At 43.6% G+C, this 14601-nt stretch overlaps 1 protein-coding gene across 28 annotated transcripts in view; it reads left to right on the top strand.

The window, feature by feature from the left end:
* The first annotated feature begins 4171 nt into the window (after window positions 1-4171).
* ZNF507 (zinc finger protein 507) overlaps window positions 4172-14601 on the top strand; it is a 49951-nt gene continuing 39521 nt past the window's right edge. For 14 of the 28 annotated variants that reach the window (XR_011421770.1, XR_011421761.1, XR_011421764.1 and 11 more), the window contains exons 1-3: window positions 4172-4498; window positions 5935-6028; window positions 11209-13343. Coding sequence is in view for 4 of the 28 variants with exons in the window: in XM_023649369.2 (XP_023505137.1) it covers window positions 11211-13343 (2133 nt within the window). In the remaining 24 variants the exon portion in view is untranslated. 28 annotated transcript variants of the gene reach the window in all.

Consider the following 14601-nt stretch of genomic DNA (forward strand, 5'->3'; position numbering starts at 1 on the left):
CCTCTCATCAACAAAGGTCACTGCGTTAAGGAAACTGCTTCTTGGAGAAGAATTTAACAGTACCCTATTATAATCACACCGTCTTATTCAGAAGCAGGTGGTATTACCTGTCAACCGGGTTTGCACATAGCAAATAGCGGCCACCCAACTCAGCTGAGGCTCCTGGGCAGATAAAGTGGCCAAAGGAGACAGCCCTCTGGAGGCCTCGAAATCTCATTTTCATTCCCTTTGTGGAGAAGAGACTAACTTTATTGACAAAGACGACTGAAAATGGCTTGAGCGTTCCGATCACCAGTCTGCGCTGAAGCCGAGAGACAGCCTGGCGGAGGGAGATCCTGCTCCACGGCGCAGCTCGCCGAGCCCTGCTTCGCTGCAGCATGAGTCTGGGGCACGTGCAGAGCAGACTGCGAGGGGCCTCCCGCCGGCCTCACAAGCAGCTGCTCTCCGCCTCACTCCCAGCCTGCCGCTGCCTTTCCTGGACCCCACCCATAAACCAACATGAAGTCAGGCAATCTCTGCCAGCAATCAAACTCTTAGACTGATACCAGGGCCCGGGGTCAGGCCCGAGTTAGCTGGACAAGGCGAATGCCCTGCTGTCCACTGGAGGGCTCTTTGGCTTGACTGCACATTCCAGGTAAGCCACTAGATGTCACCACTATTGATTTGTGTCCTCACTCCCAGGTCCTGGGGACAAGACAGTCCTAGGAGCTAAGAGAATTCTATACAGAATTCCATCACAGCCTGAACTCCACGGCTGCTTTAGATGCTACAACAGTCTGAGATCCTCCGTGGGCCTCTTCTCAGCCAGTATGGGCTCAGACCCAAAACAGCTGAGCTGATAGTGAAGCAAGACTTCGCTTCAGCAAACCCCAACTCTCGCAACAGTGTCCCTGCTCTTTCTCCAGTTCCTCCTAGTCATCATCGGTTGTCATGTATCCTTCTGGTTCATCCAGGTCCTCGATGAGAAGTAAATTAATATGTGTGCCTCGTAGCACCAGAGATTGTAGATGTCGATGTGCTGCTGAAATAATGTAGGTCTGTGGCTTTTAGCAGAGAATGACTGACAGATGGATAATTTATGATGATTCTTGAGACCTGAACTATAATTATGAAGTATTTCTAGGTGTATATTCAGGATGCAAAGTGTAAGGAACCCAGAGCTAATGTTAATTTATTACTGACAGCTGTATATATAATAATATATCATGTCCTTTAATCTTACATTCCTTCTGACTTACATCAAGCAATCTTTTCATTCATTAATAAAATCAAGCCTTGCCATTATTCTTAATGATGAAGTCCCATTTTGAACCCAGAGGACTCCTATAATTAAACTCCATACTTCCATATACCAGACATCTGAAGCTCAAAATAAAAGGATAAATTGAACTGCTGGTTTTACAGGCAGGATGAAAACGTCAGAAGGATGGAGCCCACCTGCTTGCAGTCCCACTGGAGCTAAACAGAAGGTCAGGGAAAATGTTTGTGTTTACCTTCTCAGCTTACACTACCACATCCTTTTTTTTCCCTCTTTGAGCCCCCCTGCCTCCTCTCGCTCTTCCACATTCTTTCCTTTTTGGAGGCAGTATATCCAAAGCATATTTTTTAAAGGTCATGATTAAAATTACAACTAAAAGAAATACAGGTTAACATGTCTCCTCTGATTTTCTATGCTGTGCCAAAGACGTATGTGATTAATCCCTTTGAAAGAAATCGAAACTAATCTTATTACACAAAAGACAAAGTGTCCTTCCTAAGTATCATGGCTGGGAACAAGCTGGTCTTCTCGAGTTTCACCTAGCTCAGTGTCTCACTCAGTTTACAACCAGCCATCACCTTGGCAACTTCCTCACTGTGCTGTCTTCCTCCCTGAGAGTTTCCGAAATTTAAACAGTGCTCTGGTTTAAACTGTCAAGCACGCACCTTGTATTATCAGAGTCCCTGGTCACTTTAGGAGATACTTTAGAAGATACAGACCCTGATACTTGTAGGAGAAGCAAGACCTTTCACCTCATCAACTAATGAATGATCCCAAAGTGGAATAATGAGATGCGTGGAGATAGGGATGCAGTTATCTGGGTCATCTCTCATCTGGAGACAGTCAGGTTCCATCAGGTAGGCGCTAGATAACCGAGTAAGCAAGTTTTCTATCTATAACACTAAATCTTACTATGATTGGTTAATTAAATCGTGGTGAATAACATTCCATGGCAAGTGGAAGGCGCTTAGAAGAGTTTCAGTGAGATATCCACAAGTTCAATGGAACTACATCTGGATGTCTTTGCCTTCCTCTGACTTAAAAATGTTCACTGTAATTTTCTGGAGAGCTCTTGTGTATGAAAGAGAAATACTGAGGTTTTGCTCCCCTAGCTTTTTGACATTGCCTTGGTTTTTCTATTGTATTTTGTATCTTATACATTCTCTGTCTTCAGGAATGAAGGTCCTAATTCTTTCATTAACATTCCTATCTGCCTGTAATGGTTTCTTTCTATTGGTTCTGCCTCTTTCAGTAACTTTGGTGTACAGAGAGGGAGTATCAGTCAGTCAGTCAGCAGTGGCTATGTCACGCACGCTGCAGTAACAAACAGCTCCAAAACCTGTGTGACTTCCTCACCCTACATATCCATCATGAGTCAGCTGGGGGCTCAGCTCCTCATTGTCACTCTAAAATGTAGGCTGACAGGGTGGCCACCATTTCAAACATTGCCAGTCATCAAGCCAGCGAGGAAAGAGGGCTCTGGCGAGAACTACACTGGGAACTAAATGCGCCAGGCTGGAGGGGCAGCCCTCACACCCATACACAATTCACTAGCCAACACCAGTCACAGGCCACACCTCCAAGCCAGGCAGAGGGCCGAAGTTCCATCTAACCTTGTGCTAGAAATAGCTGGTGAATACCAGAAAAGACGACCACAGGAACTTCAGACAAAGATACACTGACCTTCTTTCATTGGTTTTAGAACTCCCTTATTTTCCCTAGATTATAGCTTCTCCACTTTCAGATTCATGGACATTACAGGTAAGACATTTCTAAAGAAAAGCCTCTCTTCAGATCCAAACAAGGATTGCTTGTGTCGGCAGCTCAAGGAAAGGAAAGAAATTTGCACATTAATTGTTTGTTCTTTCTCCCTGTCATGTATTTCTGGTTTGCCTTGATTTTTTTCCTTCCACCCTTCCATGCTAGTCTCCTGTTCAACTTCTTTTATTGAACAAAATTCCTCAACCCTTTATTTTTCCTTCTCCTTAGCTATTTGGTCCAATTGGCAAAGGATTCTGTGGAATGGCAGAATTCTAACTTTACTGGTTTCCCAACCACCAAATTCAGGTGATTTTGTATCTTGAGATACAGTAAGGGGAATGACTGACCTGTCTGAACAGCAACTTTAAGTTTTTTGCTGCAACTTTCCCCCACTTAATAATTGAGAGCCCAGCCTGCTACAAAGGCCTCTAAATATAGCCGGAATTGCTGAGAGGTATCTCAATGAACAGGTCCAGTCCTTACTGTGACCAGAATCTTCAGTTTTACTCCTTTCCTACTGTTGGTGGCCTATCTACTGGGTCTAGACCCAAGTGCCCTGCTGTGTAGTTCCTAATACACTAAAACTGTCCAGCACTCTTGGTCAAGTTAGGTGAAATGCTTCACTCCCTTTGGATTTTATTCTGTTAGCAGGGGAACCAAAACAGGCTGCTTATAATCCTATGTGTATGTCATGAAACAGATCCAAATGACAAACACTATGGTGCCCTCAGAAGACTGAGGTTGTGTTACCCACACAGGTAGTTACAAGCTGCCAAGTCAGGCCCCACCATCCCTAGGAGGAGTTCTTTCCCTGAAAACTCTCAGTCTCCCAAACAAATAGATTTCCCAGGGCCAGCTCTGCCCCTCGCCAGACACATCTGAAGTCCAGCCATGAATCCAGCAAGGACTTCTAAATTTTAGCCAAGAACAACGCAAAAAGGGTAGCCCAACCAAAGCAGTAACAAATTCTGAAGCACAGGGCTGAAAAGAAGGCCAGTGGCCATTGTTGAAAGCCAATTCGGGAGGGGATGGAGTGATGAAGCAGATTTGGGCGACGTGGGGAGACTGCAAGTGATCATACTCTGACTTCGACACCAGACGACCACCGAGAGGCCACCGCGCAGGCGTTGAGAGCCCGCCAACCACGCCCGAACCCCGCCCAGGACGGGCCACTGCCGTCAGCCGCCAGGTTACCTCGTCCGGGCCAGCCTCGCCCCGGAGCCCCGGGATGCCCGTGGGCGGGGCCTGAGCCTCGCCCCGCCCCCGCCGCCCGCCACTCGGGTCACCTGACCTGCCCGTGGCTCACGTGATCCGTGCCCGGCGCCGCCATTTTGGAGCTCCGGATGAGGAGGGGAAAAGCGGGGGAAAGGAGGGAAAAGAGCCGGGAGAGAGGTGGGCGAGGACGAGGGCGAGGGCACGGCCAGGCGCCCGGCCGGCCCACGGAGGCTCGCGGACGCAGCAGCCGCCGCCCGACCGCAGGTACCGCGCCCCGGGGCCGCCCCTCCGCCCGCCCGCAGCGCCGCCGCCGGCCATGTGCGCCCTCCCTCGGGCCTCTGCCGGCGCCCGCCCGGAGCTCGCCACACGCCGCAAGTTCCGTGTCCCGCTTCGGTCCTCGCTGCCGCCCACGGCAAGGCTCGCGGAGCCCCCGGCCTTGCCCACCGCCCGGGGAGGGGGAAGCCCCGCGCCGCGCGTCCTGTCACCAGCGCGGTCCGCGGGCAGGCCCGCCGAGGCGTTGCCCCCTTGCCCTCTGCAGAGGGGAAGCCGCCCGGGCCCGTCGGGATGGAGCCGAGAACGGCGTCCTCACCGCCTCTCTCGATTACTTTTTCTCGACCCCCACCGCCCCCGTCCTCGAGCCACACTGCTTCGTGTAGAAAAAGCGAGTACAGAAAAGCAGCCCCAGCCCCCTGCACCTATTGCGAACCTCTGAGATGAAATGAGCTCCCCCGAGATCCCCGAGCTCACTGGGAAAAGCTCCTACTTCTTAAGACCTGGGGGCATGGGAGTGAATGGTTTGTGTGGAAGGCCTGGATGATTAATTCGGCCGAGGCCACCATCCCAGCCTGGAGGCGATCTTTTTCGTTAGTGCAGTGGGGTGTAATTTGCTATCAGTGTGCATCTCTCTTATCAGGCAATTACTGGATTTATCACCTTGAGTTTGTGCTTTCTCCGGTCCTCCGCTCTGACCCAGTGTATGGGTTGCGATATTGATTACAAGAGAAAGCTTGGCCCTTCATTCCTTTACCTCACTAACTCGTTTAAAATTAACTTCGGAGGACCAAAGACATGCTCTCCACCCTGGCAGTGAACTATTTACTTAACCGTAATCGATAAGATAGTTGCATTCTAGGTGAAATGAATAAGCGGTCTTTGATCTAAAAGATTCATTCTGGCTAGTGAAAGAAACAGTAGCAAAGAAATGTAGCACCAGGGCGGGAAACTGCATTAAAAGATGTATAGGTCAGTCTGCTGTGTCCTATCTTTTCATGCTGCCATTCAGCCTCCTGTGCTTGTAGAACTGTTTGAAGTTTGCAGAATCATCCCTTAGATTGTATTTTTGGTTAAGATTAAGATAACAATATACTATTTATTGTTCCTTATTCGTTAGAAAGTGGTATCAATAAAACCAGTAGTATTTTTAGTCCTTTCGATAAAGTCTGAGCTAAAACAAAGTACACCATTATTGGGAGAAGTTTCCAGAGCTGTACTTTCTGACTTGCACAAAATCCTGAAGTCTACTTGTTAGATAAGTTATATAAATTTGCCTCACGTAAGTGGGTTACATGAACATTCCTCTGAATTTCTTTTTCACATAGATTATCAGGAAATTTTTCACTGCCAAAAAAAAAAAAACCATTACTTTGTTTAACCAAGAAAGAGAAATGTTTGATACTGTATACTTTCATTCTTGGCCACAGCTGGATTTTGAAGATTGATCCAAGGGACTGTATTAATTTCAGGAATTGATTTGAAAGACACTGGCTCTGCCACTTAACAGCCATGTAACCTTGGGTAAGTCACTTAAATTGCACTGAGTGTTTCCTTATTTGTAGAATTGTGTAACACCCACCTAGCCTGTCCCAAAAAGTTATGAGGATCAAACACACTAATGTGTTTGATACAGCCTGACTGTAGGGGGCTGTTATTCTTTTCGGTGTTGTTACTTTATACATTTTTGTTCTCACTGAGAAATAAGAGGAAAATAAGAGGAAGGATGGATTTAGAATCATGCCTAGATTCCAATGCTTCAGCCAGTTATTACTTTATATCAGTGAGCCTCAGATTCCTCATGTGCAAAAAAAGAGGTTAATATCACCAGGAATTATGTGAGTAATACACTAAATCTTCACGCTGCTCCCTGGACTATGAGACCTCAAGGGCAAGGATTTCCTCTCACTCATTTTCATAGTCTCCAGCACTGTTTGGGCACACAGTGTGTCCGGCACATTGTTGGTGCTCAATAAATGTTAAATCTGAATATTGCTTAACATTAGTTAGATCTTATGTCTTAACTGCAGCTGCCAAATTAGAATATTCTCTCAGGCTAGATGCCAGCTAAGAAATTTTAGACTATGAAATTCATATACTTGTGATATTTATACTCAGTTATTTTTCTTAGTGGTAATTAAGAATTACATTAAGCTAAGGAGATTTTAATTCAAATAAATTATGGCTGATATTAGTAAGATAAATCTATAAATAATATGTAAGTAGTTGCCAGGTGATTTTTTATATACGGTTTATAATTCAGGAACATGAAAGTTCATCCAGCACCACACTCTTATTTTACATCTGAGGAATCTAAAAGCCACAGAAACAGTGACTTGCCTAAGGTCACACAGCTAACTGAGGGCATTCTAGGAGAGGGACCCATGAGCTTATGTCCCATGTCGTCTTTTGGCTGGAGTAAAATAAATGTTTATATTTTAGAATTACGATAATTTAGAAGAATGGGGAATTGGCCATTACTTCTATAGCACAATTTTTTTCTAGTTTGGAAAGAACAAATCCTTAGTCTGAAAGAAAAGGTTCTTTATACCATATTGAACTGTCTTTGTATATACACAGAAAATTACAGCCTTTCTCCAGGCCCACACGAATTGTTCAAGTTGATTTTACTTAGGATAATCATACTGCTATAACTGGAAGAAACTAATTAGATATACAAATAAACCAAATAGCAAATTATAGGAAACTAAAGACAACTGAAATAATTTGACTCTTTTCTTGGGAAAGACATTAATTGTAAGCTTTTGTCTGTGGAATGCTGTTGTCTTAGAAAAATTTGAGATGCACTGGAAAAGGCTGTAAAACTTTTCTGGTTTGGGATACAACTTTTATTTATTTATTTGTAACAATTCAATATATTTGGTCTAATGTTGTTATGTCTAAAGATTCCAAACAAGAAACCCTGTTTTGTGATACCTCTTGTCTTTCCTCTTCCTTGTAAACCTTACTATTGAGCCGTATTGATCTTTTCACTAACCCTTGGATAGCATGCCTATTCTTGCTTCTGAAAGTATAATAATTATGGCTACTTTCCTTGTTAGTCTTACCATTGTGTCAACAGAATTCCAAGAAAGCCAATAGCACACCCTAATTAGGATAATTCAAGGAGGATGTATTTACAGAGATACTCCTAATAAAGGTGTAGGGCATGTATATGTGGAGCTAGCAGGATCGGGAGAAGGGAGAGGTCCCAGAACCACGAGAGTCTGGTAGAGCAGCCTGCCTGGGGAGAATGGCTTTCTTCTGAGGAACGTGGCCAATTTGAGGTGACCTGGAGGGATGAAACTGGGGAAATGAATCTCCTGATCTCACTCTCCTGCCTCCCTCTGGTCTCCTGTCATGGCTTCCCATTGGCGCAACTCAACCAGAAACCACAGGGTTTTGGAGCCTGATGCTATACTCCCTCCTGGGACAGAGAGTAGAGTGCAGAAGAGGAGACAGTGACTCTAGAGGGAGAAATGGCTGGCATCTGGTGTGCTCATCTTTTGGAATACAGTGTACATCTTACTTCTTCCAGAAGCCTTTGCTTACCTTCCTAGACCAAAAGGAGCTCTTAGTCTTTGTTAGGATTTTGTCACTGACTGCTGCCTTCTGACTGTTTTACCTTATGTACTATTGCATTGTTTAAAAGCTGTTAATTCTTTTTAACTTCCAAATATATTTATCTTATCCACTCAGCTCAGTTTTAAACCATGAGTACTGTGAATTTAAAATTTTTTCGATTCTTCCTGGTACTTTGCTTGGTACCCTGCACAGAATTTTTTCTGTAACTTTTTGTTAAGAAAAATTTTGAACATTTACACCAGTAGAAATAATAGTATCATGAACTCCTAGGTACTCATCACTCAACTTCAGCTACAAAATTTGCCATTCTTACTTTATCCCTACCCTCTCCACCCACCCAATGTAAAGTTGCATTTCCATTGAACTCTTGGAGGCCATGGATAGCATGCAGATTATTGTAATCCATGTTGTCATCATTATTGAGCCACTGGGATTGTATTTGTACTCCTTATTTTTGTCCCTTTTATTCAAATAAATTTTCCTTCACTTGACATGCAATCCCATATATATGTACATCAGTGGCCAAAGTGAAACTTTTGTGAAAATTTGAAGAGTTGGCCACGAGGTCAACTTTACTTCCTGTGTATACTTTACTATGAACTGTTTATCTAACATTTTTAAGAGACTTTGTTTTAATGAGACTTAACTTGTACATTGATTTGCCACATGGACTCAAACTGGTTTTTCAGGTGTTTCTTGATGTATTTTATGTTGTCATATCTGTTTTATGGCTTCCATTTCTGTACTTATCCCCAAATGTCTGCAGCCTCTAAAATGAGATACTTACATAAATGTTCAGGGAAAATTGGAGCATCTGCTGCAAATTTCCATTAGCTCTTAATGCCTGAGCAGGCACAGCTTTAAAAATCTGAATGTTTTGTCAGATTCTTTTGTATTAGTCTTTTGCTTGAGATAAAATGAACTCCTCCCCTTCTTCCTTCCACTTTCTTTTTAAGGTACACAGTGAAATATCCACAGGGAGCAATTTGCACGGCTCTGTCTCCCCCCTATTGTATCATTAAGTAGAAGAAGGATAATCTGAGTCACCTTTGTAACCCTGTGGGTGTGCAGAGTCTGCTGAGGAAATATTCACTTGTTAACCTCCAGATTATCAATCAGCCTACATGGATGTCCTGTTTCCTGGGGAAGGAGGCCATAGATCTATAGTAGAGCACCGAATCTTGTGCAAGAAACTGAATGTGCAGGGACTCCTATCATTAACTATTACTTAACTAATTTGCGTTTAACAATTGAACTGAAAGAAAGCCTTAAGTGAATGACCCTAAAAGGAAATCAGTAGTCACAGGAAGAGCCACAGCTCCCCTTGGCCTAAAGATGTGGAATTCTCAGGCAATAAGGTGACTTAGGAAGTCACAAAGGATTTTTCTAAGGAAACAAAGTGTTCCCCCACTGGTCCCCTCTTTTAGTGACTTAAGGTTGAATGTAGAGATTTAAAAACACTTTTGTTCATCCTACTTAAGAAAGATTGAAGGAACTAGTCTTTTGAGCGGTAATGCCCTTAGATTGTTAAGGGGAGAGAGTGGCTAAAGGACCACTGGGCTTTGGGAGCTGGGATAGCTGTCATTTGTTGTAATGACTGTGGAAGGCGTGCCCTGCCATGAGTGTGGTCAGAAGTGGAAAAGAGAAAGAAGCTGATCACGTAGGGCACGGTGTTAGGAAGGAGGGAAGAAGTAGTCCTAAGGAAGCCGAGAGTAAAATGTTGGCCTTTTTGCCTGATGTGGACCTAGATCTAGAAAGGTAGTGTGCCAGGAAGAGTAGAAATAAGAGAGGAAAAGCTATAACTGCTGCCGAGAGTTGATCTGGGGAACTGGCGCTGAGGCAGGTCAGAGCACTGGGGGGGTCTGGGAGGAGTTTAGGTGTGATCTTGGCAGGGGCTCCAGGAACCCGATATGTCGATTCAGTCCCCTGGGGGAAGAGGAGCCATGATTTACCTCCTGAAATAAGAATTCAGAGCCTCTGACTGAGATTTAAGAATAGTATGGGCTATGGTCTATAGCTAGTGCCACGAAAAATTTGCTGGCATTTATTGAATGTTGTGAGTAAGATCCCAGAATGCACCTAAAATGTGGAAAAACAAAACTTGTTGCTGGAAAAAAGCCTACACTTAAAAATCTGATCCAAGTCAACAAATTAATCTCACTTTAAGCCAAAGGAAATGTTTGAAATGAAAGTACTGCCAGGAGATAGAGTAATCAAGTTTGAGACTGAAAGATATTGGGAGTCCTTTATGTTTAGTGACTTCCTTGGCCATAACACACTGCCGGAACCTGCAGATAACCCTTCTAAGGACTCTGTCCATATTGAGACTGGAAACACAACTAGGATATCAATTTTTTCCTTTTCTGATACCCCTTTCCCTTTCAGAAAAAAAAATATGTATGTGTGTGTGAGTAATAATTGACCACTAATATGACCTCTGGAAAAAACCACAGCATAGTTTGTGGTTTATCTCCAGGAAGATAAAGGAAGTGAGAGAAGGAACTGGATCGTTGCTTTTATGTAGTTTCGTTTGCATAGTACTACTCAAAGTTCACTGTGCCCTTACAATAGGTTACGTGACTATATTTTCACAAGTCCAAAGATTTGGGGAGAAAAAACCCTGAAATTTATGATTTTAATAATAAAACTACAATTACATTTGGTGTAAGAAATTGCCTCCCAAGAATTGTGTGAGTCATGTATTGGCTTTACAGATGGTATTTCATAGTAACTTGAGGTGGTTTCACATGCCCTGGGAATGGCCATCTTCCTTCAATCAAGGAACAAGAGTCATTTGTTTTGGCATTGTGCAAAAAAAGGGGAGTATTGATTGGGTCTAGCTAGATGTCTAGGGCAAAGAAAGTGAAGGAAGAAGGAGATGCAGGTTGTTAAAGTCGTTTCCAAAGAAAGAAATGAAGGATAGAAAGATCTGTATCATCAGTCTTGATAGGAGATACCATTCCCAAGAGAAATTCTGAACAATTTAGGTCTCTATGGGAGAAGCAAGATATATTGATATGGAGTTCCCAGGTTAGAAAATACTAAGATTGGTTTATATTTCCTGAATTATATACCTGTGTAACCTGGTATTTCTTTCTGTTGTATATTATCCTTTTTAGATATGGAAGAAAGCAGCACTGTTGCCATGTTGGTGCCAGATATTGGAGAACAGGAGGCTATACTGACTGCTGAAACTGTCATCAGTTCATCACTGGAAATTGATGAACAAAGAAAAGCTAAAACAGATCCATTAATCCATGTTATCCAGAAGTTAAGCAAGATAGTGGAGCATGAAAAGTCACAAAAATGTCTTTTAATTGGGAAAAAACGCTCACGTTCAAGTGCTGCAATGCACTCTCTTGAAAACCAAGAACTTTGTGAGATTCCAGCTAAAGTAACCCGGTCGTCTGCTGCTGATATTAGAAGGGCTGAGATGTCGCAAATACATTTTACCCCTGACTCTCTTGCCCAGAATGATGGGAAGGCTATGTCTTACCAGTGTAGCCTTTGTAAGTTTCTGTCATCATCTTTTTCTGTGTTAAAAGATCATATCAAGCAGCATGGTCAGCAGAATGAAGTGATATTAATGTGCTCAGAGTGCCATATTACATCTAAAAGCCAAGAGGAACTTGAAGCTCACGTGGTAAATGACCATGAAAACAATGCCAGCAGTCACACTCAACCCAAAGCCCAACAGTGCGTAAGCCCCGCCAACTCCTTGTGTCAGAGAACCACGGAGAGAAATAATGACAGCACTCCTGACGTCCCAGTAAGTCTGGACAAGCCACAAGCTCATAATGCCCAAACTGTGTCCATGACAGAAGTGGGTAGGAGGAAATGGTATGCATATGAACAGTATGGCATGTATCGATGCTTGTTTTGTAGTTATACTTGTGGCCAGCAGAGAATGTTGAAAACACATGCTTGGAAACATGCTGGGGAGGTTGACTGCTCCTATCCAATTTTTGAAAATGAAAATGAGCCCCTGGGCTTGCTGGATTCTTCAGTGGCTGCCGCACCTGGAGGGGTTGATGCAGTAGTCATTGCTATTGGAGACAATGAACTGAGTATCCACAACGGGCCATCAGTGCAAGTGCAGATTTGCAGCTCAGAACCGTTATCATCCTCGTCTCCTTTAGAACAGAGTGCAGAAGGGGGAGTTCATCTAAGTCAGTCAGTTACCCTTGACACTAATGAGGAAGAAATGCTGGAGGTGATTTCTGATGTGGAGGAGAATCTGATTGCTGATAGCCTACTTTCCTCAGCACAGAAAATCATCAGCAGTAGCCCAAATAAAAAAGGTCATGTCAACGTGATAGTGGAGCGTTTGCCAAATGCTGAAGAAACTCTTTCACAGAAGCATTTCCTCATGAATGCTGAAATTGAAGAAGGGAAGAACCTGAGCCCCACAGAAGCCCAGCTTGGGTGTGAAGGAAGAGATGAAGTTTATCGTGCTGATAAATGTACTGTTGATATTGGGGGGCTGATCATAGGCTGGAGCAATCCAGAGAAGAAAGACAGTGAGTTAATAAGTAAAGGACTGGCTCCTGACGAGAATGCCCCACCAGGCCGAAGAAGGACAAATTCTGAGTCTCTTAGACTGCACTCATTAGCTGCAGAAGCCCTGGTTACGATGCCTATAAGGGCTGCAGAACTAACAAGAGCCAACCTTGGGCACTATGGGAATATAAACCTTTTAGATCCAAATACTGGACAAAGGCAAGTAGATAGTACATTGGCAGCATATTCTAAAATTATGTCACCACTTAAAAACTCTTCAGATGGCTTGACTAGTTTTAACCAAAGCAGCTCTACCTTGGTTGCGCTCCCAGACGGCAGGCAGGAATTGTCAGATGGGCAAGTAAAGACAGGCATCAGCATGTCTTTGCTCACTGTAATTGAAAAGTTGAGGGAAAGGACAGACCAAAATGCTTCAGATGATGACATTTTGAAAGAGTTACAGGATAATGCCCAATGCCAACCCATCAGCGATCCAGGTTTGTCAGGAAGCAGTGTAGTGGAGTACATCCCTCATGCTGATCGGCCCTACCGCTGCCGCTTGTGTCACTACGCAAGTGGGAACAAGGGCTACATCAAACAGCACTTGCGAGTCCATCGACAGAGGCAGCCGTATCAGTGTCCTATCTGTGAGCACATAGCTGACAACAGCAAAGACTTGGAGACCCACATGATCAACCACTGTAAAACAAGAATATACCAGTGCAAGCAGTGCGAAGAATCTTTTCATTATAAGGTGAGCCCTGGGGCTTGAAATCAATCAGAGAACCTTAGGATTTGAGAGCAAGGAGGGAACTTTGTAGACATAGTCCAACCACCTCATTTTATAGATAAGGAAACTGAGGCCCAGAAAAGTACGGTAATTTGCCCAGGGGATCCCAACTAAGTATGAAGGTTGGGACGGAAATCTAGGTCATAAGAATTTCTGGTGTAGGATTCTTTTCCCTACTTCCTGCCGCCTTAACAGCTTCTGTGTTTATCGCTTAGTATTTTAGTGTGTCTGTCTTTTTTAAAAAGTATTGATTTTAAATAACAAGGGAATTACAAGAGAATGTATAGTGGAGGGACATCATAAACATTTGACTTACACAAATTTAATGCTGCATTATCAACATAAAAATATCTATTTTTCAACTTACATGGCCCCCCCCCCATGCAAGTCATTCACTTCAACTGCTGCACAAACAACCAACAGTGATTTGTATCATTGCAGAAAGAAAAATGGGCTGTACTGGACTTAGGGAAAGACAATACAGTGGAAGTAGAGCCCCTTAGCTTCTGTTTCATGGGCAGTTTTAGGGACTTTCAAGGATTCCTTTAGCGATGTGATTTTCATCTTATGTGCTACCTTAAAAGCAACAACCAGCATGAAATACTGTTTTTGTGAAAGAAACTCACATTCATTGAATCGTTGATTTAGAACTTTTCTTCTTCAGGGTGCCAGTTAACTGTTTGAAAAGTCAAAAATGTATCCTATAGGTCTAACTGAGATGTAGACTTTCCCTCTCAAATTACTCAGAGTTGGGGTCTAGCTGGTGGTAAAAAGCTAATCAGAAATAGAAAAGCCTTTGAGTCTGAGATTCACCGCCTACTTGGATTGCCCTCATGAAATTCTGAAATGGCCTCAGGCCACTAAACAAATAGTGCATCCAAATGGGCTGCAGAAGCAAGTTCCAGAAGTTTCCAGGAGTTTCTTTTGCTGTTGCACTCTTGATTCGTGGGCGTGAGGTGGAGGAAGAAGACATCCTTGGAGGAGCAGTTCCAATTAGGTCTCTCTGACACATTTAGTTGATATCCACAAGCAGAAATTAATAGGAGTCCAGCAGTTAACTGTGATTGGATTTATTTTTCCGAAAGTATTGAGTTGTTCTGAACACTCTGCTCTTTCATCCTCTGGGCCTGCTTGTGGTTCAGTAAGCATGCACGTGCCACGTATCAACACCTCCTAAGATAGCGGTGGCTTCCTTTAGGAGAATACGAAAAGGGGAACTGTC

The sequence above is a fragment of the Equus caballus genome, chromosome 10 (assembly GCF_041296265.1).
Source record: "Equus caballus isolate H_3958 breed thoroughbred chromosome 10, TB-T2T, whole genome shotgun sequence".
In the NCBI taxonomy this organism is placed as follows: domain Eukaryota; kingdom Metazoa; phylum Chordata; class Mammalia; order Perissodactyla; family Equidae; genus Equus; species Equus caballus.